Source organism: Thrips palmi, unplaced genomic scaffold (assembly GCF_012932325.1).
Source record: "Thrips palmi isolate BJ-2018 unplaced genomic scaffold, TpBJ-2018v1 HiC_scaffold_3, whole genome shotgun sequence".
Classification (NCBI taxonomy): Eukaryota; Metazoa; Arthropoda; class Insecta; order Thysanoptera; family Thripidae; genus Thrips; species Thrips palmi.
In genome coordinates, this window is record NW_023144630.1 from 4656353 (window position 1) to 4665692 (window position 9340).

A 9340-nucleotide genomic window follows, 5' to 3' on the forward strand; every position below is an offset into this window, starting at 1 on the left:
AAAACTCCAGTCGCGTTTTGAGCTCCAGAGTCGCTAAATGGGACTCGAACTGAGCGTGTGACCCCACCAATGGATTGCTCATCCGGACAGCAATCCATTGGTGGGGTCACACGTTCGGTTCGAGTTCCATTTAGCGACTCTTGAGCTCAAAACGCGTCCGGGATTTTTACCGCCTCCGCCAGTCTTCGCTGCCTACTTTTAACAGTGTAGCAAAACACGGAAGCCCTGCGAAGGCCGGCACCCGTAGCGGGCCGCTGCACGAGGGCTGCACGAAGTCTGAGCGAAGTCTGCTATTTGCAGGCAACAGAGACAGGCCCGCAGTGCAAATAGATCCATGGCTGAGTAAACAGACTGATGTGTAGGGGGTTGGAACAAACCGATGTGCAGGGTGTGCGACAGAGACAGAGACACGCGGAGGGGCAGGGGAAAAAAAATCGAAGTGGTCTGTGTGGAGCACCGTGATGGCGGCAGAGTAATTTTGACGTCGCGCAGAATACATGTGGCAAAATCGCTGTGGCGGACACAGTAATGAAACTTGTGTCACGTTTAGGCGAACTTTCTTTTGAGAGTGTGCTGGCGGCCCGGAATTTGCCTCTCTGTCTCTCTGCACTCGTTCGCTACCCGATTGCCACTCTGAAGACGGAGGGCCGGCGGACGGGGATAGAGCGGGGCTGGCAGCGTGGCTGTCTGCCTGGCTGCCAGCTCGGCGCCAATTCTAGGCGAGTGGACCTGATGTACCGTCGGCCCTGCCGGTCGGTGCCGAAGCGGCGCGTCCGTCTCACTCCCACGCACGGGGCGCCCCGCAGGGCCGCAGGGGTGCGAGAGAGACAGAGCGACGGCCGCCGCGTTCGGCTTGCACTTGCCACCTCACCGCGCCGAGCCACGCCGCCGTGTGTCTCTGTCGCGCTTCGACGGCGCGGCCTTCGCTCAGCGCGCGCTTCTTTCCATCCCCGCTAGACGGAGCGCGTGGAGGCGGCGGCGGGACAGTGCGAGATCTACACTAATTCCACCCCCACCCCTTCGCCCCCACCTGGGCAGGCGCGTGCGTTCCGTGTGGTTCACTGTAAAGCCCTCGAGCTGTAGGGCTTCAGGCTTCAGGCAACTGTCCGAAAAGAGTGACAGCGCAGGCGCTGCTTTTGGGTGCCACTTCCGGTGCCACTTCCAGTGCCACTTCCGGTCGTTCCAATCGAAGGCCGTTGTCTCGGCTTTGTTGTCGCGGCGTGGCAGCTCTTGTATTCACGCACGTCTTACTCTTTCCCTCCCTCCCAGCCCACAGTGGGTCAGAAGACCGGTGGAGGCGGCCAAAACTCTAGAAGCGTTTTGAGCTCCAGAGTGGCCAAATGGGACTCGAACCGAACGTGTGACCCCACCAATGGATTGCTCTCCGAACGAGGAATCCATTGGTGGGGTCACACGCTCGGTTCGAGTCCCATTTAGCGAGTCTGCAGCTCAAAACGCGTCTGGAGTTTTGTCCGCCTCCACCGGTCTTCTGGCCCACTGCGCGGCCCCGCGACACTACTTGTGTGTGACAGTAAACACCTCTGGTGGTCCTCCGCCATCGAACGGCCCGGCGCGGCTCGTCAGGGCGCGGCCCGGTCCTTGTTGCGTTTACTTGCGGAACAAGTTGGGGCGTTTGGCCGTTCGGCACACAGGACAGGGAAGGGATCGACCCGCATGCAGGCCGCGCCACGCCACGCCACGCCACGCCACGCCACGCCACGCCACGCCACGTTCGTGTTTGACAGCACCACCCACGTCATGTAACCGGCTTTTCCGAGTCCTCCATCGGAAAATGCCAGAGCATTCGGCCGCACACCGACAAAAATACAAGGAAAACGGCAGAAAATGGGTTTTCCTATTTTCGAAACATGAGGGATTTTTTTAAAATTTTGAGTCAAAATTCAAATTTGAGTTTTGAAATTAAAAATGTCGTTTTGGTATTTTTCTGGGTAAATTTTTCGACTCACAACTCGACATTGACTCACATTTTTTTTTTTTCAAAAATAGCAAATCTTTTTGTTGTTGTTTTTTTTGGGGGGACATGCTCGCGTTTCAGCCTCGCTAGACGTCATCCTGGGCAGCCTCTCGACTTGGCCGCGCACGTCACGCAAGAACGAATTGAAAGGGGGTTCGTCCTGGACAGACTGGTGCCGAAACGGGGCCTCCTCTCTCTCTCTCTCTCTCTCTCTCTCTCTCTCTCTCTCTCTCTCTCTCTCTCTCTCTCTCTCTCTCTCTCTCTCGCCATGGGGAGTCCCGCACGGGTGTGCGAGAGAGACAGAGACGGTCCAGGAGTCGCAGTGCCACTTCTTGCGGTGGCTCTCCCGCTCCGCTACGAATGAAAAGCAGTGCCATCTTTTCATTGCCCTGCCCGCAATCCTTCCCCGCTCCGCTCCGCCGGGCGAGGCAGCGTTTTTCACGCTTCCACTGAGAGAGAGGAAGGCGCGCTATTTCGGTCAAGGCCCCCATCCCCCTCGCAGAAAACAAAACGAATCGGATGGCGTATCAGCAACTGGGTTCCGATTTGTGGCCACAAAGGCGTGTCGCCGTGGGGCCCGGGCCCCGGGCCCTGCCGCGCCGCGCCGTCCGTGCCACGCCGTGCCCGCGGGCCGGCCGGCCGGCCGCCCAGTGAGGAGGAGTGGCGACCCACAGCGCCAAGGCGGCGCCCCGCCTGACCGGTCAAAGGCGCCACGGTCTGAAAATAACAATAAATTTGGAAATTTTCCAAAAAAAAAAAAAATTCTTACAGAAAAAGGCAATGTTGCATGCCGAACGTGTTTCCGCCTCTGAAGTTCTCACCGACTCGGAGCATACGCGGTGCAGGTCGGGTTGGAGATATCCGGATCCACTGTGCCGCCGCCGGAAGTCCTGACATGTGACACCCCCCCCCCATCCCCTCCCCCCCCCCCCCCCCTCCCCGCCGCAGCACCGCCTGCCACCCCCTTAGCATTTCCCTGCAACACGCCATTGGGACTATCCTCGTTTGAAAGGGGTACCCTGCTCGCGTAGCCGAGGGGCTTCCATCCGTGCTTTCGGCTCGCTGGGTCGCCGGTTCGACTCCCGTGCCTTCCCGTTTTTTGTTCGCGACTGCGCCTTGAAGTAGGCACGTATTAAGGTGGCGCTGTGTTCTTCTGGGCAGTGTACGTGCCAGAGTGGACTAGAATAGCGGTGGAGGCGGCCAAAACCCCCGACGTGTTTTGAGCTCCAGAGTCGCTAAATGGGACTCGAACCCACCGGGGAACCCCCCCAATGGACTTCTTGTTCGGAGAGCAATCCATTGATGGGGTCACACGCTCGGTCCAAGTCCCATTTAGCGACTCTGAGGCTCAAAACGCGTCTGGGGTTTTGGCCGCCTCCACCGGTCTTCTGGCAAGTCCACTGAGCGTCCCGGCGTGCACAGCGAACGGCACCCATCGCTCTCACCGATTTTCCTTATTGCACCGCCATCGAGGTGAGGGGATTGGCTGTCGCGCTGTCGCCATGGCAACCGGGTGGCCGTCACTCGCAGTGGCCTGGTCATTGAGGGGGAGGGGGAGGGGACTTGATGCTCGGCCGGAGCCTACTGCTGAAATAGAAAAACAACGCGACGTCGGTGGTACTTGAACCCGAGCGATTTGGCGTGTTCCAGGTCCGGCGTCCGGGACATGCCGAACAACGCCAAGCTCCACTACAACATGGGCAACACGTACCGGGACACGGGCAGGAAGCCGCCTGCCATCTCGCACTACAAAGAGGCCCTGAGGTAAGTCGGCAGGACACTGGAAAACATTCCACAAATTTTTTGGCGTTCTTTTTTAGCGGTGAAAACGGCGTTTAGATTCGGAGTACAGGGCAGCCGCTCTTGTGATTCTGCACGGGGGTTCGGAGCGACGCCTCTCCTCTCGCTCTCTCGCACCGCCGCGTGACGAGTGTTGACTCTCTCGCTCCGCGGCTCCGGGCGCGTGAAGGCGAGGCGACAGCGAGAGCGCGCTGACACCGCGCCACGCGGCGCCACGGGTTGTTGTCGTGTTCCTTTTGGCCCTTTCTCGCTGTAGTCTGCAATCGGAGCTTTGACGCGCAAGTGGCTAAACACGGCTACACTGTTACGCGCGGGAAAACAGAGCAAAGGGAGAAAAATGGGACGCCCCACAGCCAAGCCTGACAAATCGAGACTGATGACACGTCGTGGCATTAGGTGGCCACCCTCCCCCCCCCCCCCCTTCTCTTCTCTCTCTCTCCCTGCGCCCCGTGCGATATTTTTATTTCCCTCGTGTCTGCATTCTTTACCGCAATTAACACACACACACACACACACACACACACACACACCACCACACACACACACAAACCGTACCACCCCCTTCCTTTCCCCGTGCAGGCCGTGATATGTATACACAACAGGGTGATGTGGGGCTCATGTGTGATCCTGCAAGACCCCCTTTCCCCCCCCCCCCGGGCCCTCCTAATTTTCACGGAAATGCCGGTTAAATAGGATGAAGGTCCTCGCATAGAAGTCACGGTCCCCCTCTATTTCCCCCCCCGTTCCCCCCGACCTAAAAGATAAAATAAATTTATTGATCTGTCAAATTAACGTAGGATTTTTCCCCCCTCGCCCACCGCCATCCGCGAGCAAACCCCACTCCCTTTTCGGAGAGCGCAGTGCGGCTGATAATCGGGGGGCGGTGGGATCGGCAACTTTGACGGCCAGCCGCCTCGACTATAGTTGGCGCGACCGGGTTAGCCCGCACAGTGGGCCAGAAGACCGGTGGAGGCGGCCACAACTCCAGACGCGTTTTGAGCTCCAGAGTCGCCAAATGGGACTCGAACCGAACGTGTGACCCCACAGATGGATTCCTCGTGCGGAGAGCAGTCCATTGGTGGGGTCACACACGGCAAAAGTACCGCCTGGGATTCCCAGGCGGTGCCTGGAAAATAGGCCCTTTTCCCCATGATGCGCCTGGGAATCCCAGGCGGTACTTTTGCCGTGCACGTTCGGTTCGAGTCCCATTTAGCGACTCTGGAGCTCAAAACGCGTCTAGAGTTTCGTCCGCCTCCGCCGGTCTTCTGGCCCACTGCGAGGGCCGATCGGTGACGCTGACGCGGTCCATGCGGCCAACTTGGCCCCGGCAATCAGTTTAATTGTGGCGTCTGCTGGCCGTCTCTGTCGCACTCATGACGCGTAGCGAGAGAGACAGAGAGCAACGCGTGACGCACGCCGACAAAAACTACACCCGCCCCAAAACAACAACAACAACAACATCACAGATTCCTCGCTGCAAAACGAAACAACAACTTTGGGCCGGAATGCCGCGAGCCGGGCCGGGCTACACGCTGGGCTCCGCTGGGCCCCGCTGGGCTACGCGTGGCGGCATTCGAGCCATTCAAGCCCGCCAAAAGCCAACGACAGGAAATATTTTGGGGGAAAGCTGCACGCCGGTCGCTGCGCTGCGCTGCGCGGAGCCGGGGGGATTGCTCACTCAATCTTGATCGCCGCGCCATGGCTGCGCGGCGGCGCGCTTTTTGCGCTTGTTCTGGTCCGCGGCCATGAGCGCCATGCGAGCCGCGCTCTCCCCACAGTGTCGCGGTGTCTCTCTCGCTCGGCCGCCCGGCCGCCTGGGCGCGACAGAGACGGAGCGACGCCCGCCGGCTGCCGCCTGATAATGAGCTTTAAATTGCGGCCGAGCGATAGAGGCAATTATAGCGACGCTTTTTGCCGCGCTTCTTGATTTAGCGGCGCGACGCTTTGCCGCGCCGCGCTGCAGGTACTTCGCGGAGATAATTTTTGAGGAACGGGAGATCGTGCGGTGCCGGAAGTGCACTGCAATGGGAAGGGGGACCATTGTGGGTGGACCATTGCTACTAGAAGGGAGACCCACATAGAGCCAGAGGACCGGTGGAGGCGGACAAAACTCTAGACACGTTTTGAGCTCCAGAGTCGCTAAAAGGTACTCGAACCGAACGTGTGACCCCACCAATGAATTGCTCTCCGAACGAGGAATCCATTGGTGGGGTCACACGCTCGGTTCGGGTCCTGCTTAGCGACGCTGGAGCTCAAAACGCGTCTAGAGTTTTGTCCACCTCCACCGGTCTTCTGGCCCACTGTGAGGCCCTAAGCTGAGGGTGCCACATTCGGAGCCAGTTCTCGCATACCTCTCAAAACGTGACCGTCTGATGCTTGCAGGTTATGGCCCTCGTACGCGTCGGCGCACAACAACCTGGGCACGCTGGCGCCGTCCGCGGACGAGGCGGAGCGCTACTTCCTGTCGGCGATCCGCTTCCAGCCCGCGCACGTCAACGCCCACTACAACCTGGGCCACGTGTACAAGTGAGTGCCATGGGTGGAATCCGTTTGGAGCGCTTGAGACGCGTTTTGAGCTCCAGAGTCGCTAAAGGGGGCTCGAACCGAACGTGTGAGCCCACCAATGGATTGCTCTCCGAACGAGGAATCAATTGGTGGGGTCACACGGTTGGTTCGAGTCCTATTTAGCGACTCTGGAGCTCAAAACGCGTCTAGGGTTTTGGCCGCCACCACCGGTCTGCTGGCCCACTGTTTGGTTGTTCCTGACGTTGTCTTCGTCCAGGCGGGAGAACCGGACGGACGACGCCATCCGGATGTGGGAGCGCTGCATCTCGCTGGACCCGCAGTACGCCAGCGCGTACCTGTGGCTGGCCCAGCTTGAGGGCGCCGAACGCAGCGCCGAGCGCGCCGGCGAGCTGCTGCGTGCACTCAACCTGCGCTCCGGGCCGTGCCCCAAGCACCGCGCCGCCCTGGCCGACTGGCTGCTCTCCAAAGGTGAGTCTCTCTCTCTCTATCGGGGTGTGGTGGGTCCAGCCGACCGAGTGGCGATTTCGAGTCCCGCTCACCACAACACGGTCCCGTCGGTGGACGCGCTGCGCTAATCCCTGCCCGTGATTCCCCGAAATCGTTTATGAAGGAGCGCTGGATTTTGATGGTTTATTCCAAATGATGCGCCCCCCATTGTTTGGGTTTGTTTTCGGCGCCGCGCGGCGATATCCGCTACTGCGCCAACTCCCTCTCCCCCCCCCTCTCTCTCTTCTCTCTCTCTCTCTCTCTCTCTTCTCTCTCTCTCTCTCTCTCTCTCTCTCTCTCTCCCTCCCGTGGTGCGGGCCGGGCCGGCAGGGGCCGCAAACTGCATTACTCCAACATAAGTGAATTCCCTCACATTGTTTAGGAACCAATAATCGTATCAGGAGCCGGCCAGATGAGGCCTGCTGGTGAGGCTCAGGCAAGGCGAGGGTTAATGGGGGGAGATGGGCACCACCATTGGTCAGAGGGAGAGGGAGGGAGAGAGTAGACGGGCGCTGCCTCGGGTCAGACAGAGAGGGGAACTAGGGACTAGTTGAGGCGCGCACACTGTGTGCTCCACTTTGAGCGCGAGGCTGCACCAAGCGTGTGCACACTGCCCGGCGGGGCGTCGCTCTGTCTCTCTCGCTCCCCGACAGGGCGCACTGTGAGTGCGAGAGAGAGAGGCGAGGAAGCGACTGCTCGAAGAGGCAGCGAGAATCACTAAACCAGGAAACAGACGCGCGCCGAACAGGGCAGCCACGTCCGGGAATCGGGTTGGCCTGAGGGCGGTGCAGCACTGCAGTGTGTGGTGCGTGGCGTACTGCGTCCAGCGCGCGGCGCAGAGAGATAGTCCCACGGTTCCCCTGCGCCTCCCCCACCTCCTCGTCCAGTAGAGATGCCCAGCTGGGCGCCCAGCGCGCCGAAACGTTGTTACGAAAATGCAGGAACCGTCCGGCCGTGTTACACGCTAGCTCGAGTCCGGCTTACCGCAGACTGGTTGATTTCGCCTCCTCCTCTCTGACTACTGATGTACTGACGCACAGCGCACAGCCAGAATTGAACGTGTGACCCCACCAATGGATTCCTCGTTCGGAGAGCAATCCATTGTTGGGGTCACACGTTCGGTTCGAGTCCCGTTTAGCGGCTCTGGAGCTCAAAACGCGTCTGGAGTTTTGTCCGCGTCCACCGGTCTTCTGGCAAATGTGTGACACCTCTGTCTGTTGCAGGCCGGACCTTGGAGGCGCTGAGCTGGTTCCACCGCGCGCTGCGCCTGGACGCGCGCCACGCGCGGGCCTTCCTGGGCGCGCTGCGGGCCTGCGGGCCCTGGGGCAGCGGGGCCGCCTGCACCAAGTCACCCTCAGGTGAGTCTCCCGTCCCTGCGGAGCTGCGGAGCCGCGGCACGGGAAAAAGCGTCGGTGGCGCTTGGCGGGCGCGGCGGTCGGGACGGCAACCACCGGGGCGGGGCGGGGCGGGGCGGGGCGGGGCGGGGCGGGGCGGGCGGGGCGGGGCGGGGCGGGGCCCACTGGGAAATCACGGGATGCGTCTAATCAGCTCGGTACAGTCCGGCCCATCACCAAGCGCCAGCACAGCCCCGCCAAGCGCCCGCCAAGCGGCAACCAAGCGCCGCGGAACAGATCAAGTTTGCAGCGGACAAAGTAGTTACAGTGGCGCGTCTGGCCTGTCTGGTGCCATGGAAAAAGAAACAAGGTCCGTCGGTCTGTCGGTCCGTCGGTCCGTCCGCTCGTCCGTCTGCACGCAAATCTCCCTACACCGTAATGAGATTTTCCCGTTGATCGGAATTAAAACGGGGTCAGTAATGTGATGCGAATCGGGGCCACATATCGTGTAAAAGATTGGCGTTCCCGTGGGGCGGGGCAGGGCGGGGCGGGGGGCGGGGCGGGGCGGGGCGGGGCGGGGCGGGGCGGGGCGGGGCGGGGCGGTTCGGTCCAGTTGACGGCGAACTGTGCGGTTTGCATTAAACCAATGCGATTAAAACGCGCGCCCTTTTCGAATGGCTCGGCGTTACGATGGCGGGGTGGTGGGAGTACACGCAAAACAGTGTGTGCACACGCGAGCAATGAGAAAGAATTTGCGCGTTTTCGGCTAGGATTTTTCGACCCGCGACTGGAAAAAAGGCTTGTTGGAAAAGCGACAAGCTTTTTTCTCGTTCCTCCAGCCGGTTGAACGCACGGTGTCTGTTGACTGGCGACACGGCGACTGCGATGACTTGAGATTGGGATCATCTCTGCTCGCTGCTCCGGCCGAGAAAAGCTATCGTCCGACGCAAAACTGTCTCGCAGCCTCGCGCCAGCGTCGCCAGCGTCGCCAGAGAGAGAGTCCCATCACCCAGCCAATTATGGGGTAAGCTGTTTCGGCGGCATCTCGCTTCGATATCTCGAAGTGAGTCGAGCGGAGTCTCCCAGGGGCGGGCCGCCCTAGCTGCATGGCACTCCACGCACAGTGGGCCGGAAGACCGGTGGAGTCGGCCAAAACTCTAGACGCGTTTTGAGCTCCAGAATCGCTAAATGGGACTCGACCCGAACGTGTGACCCCACC

General features: G+C 60.4%; 1 protein-coding gene across 1 annotated transcript in view; it reads left to right on the plus strand.

Annotated features, from left to right (window-relative positions):
- Positions 1-7216, plus strand: part of LOC117648439 (protein O-mannosyl-transferase TMTC1-like) — a 41939-nt gene extending 34723 nt beyond the window's left edge. Inside the window, exons 8-11 of the mRNA XM_034390944.1 lie at positions 3626-3739; positions 6158-6301; positions 6558-6769; positions 7170-7216. Coding sequence (XP_034246835.1) covers positions 3626-3739; positions 6158-6301; positions 6558-6769; positions 7170-7216 — 517 coding nt within the window. The remainder of the gene's footprint in view (positions 1-3625; positions 3740-6157; positions 6302-6557; positions 6770-7169) is intronic.
- Positions 7217-9340: the final 2124 nt, after the last annotated feature.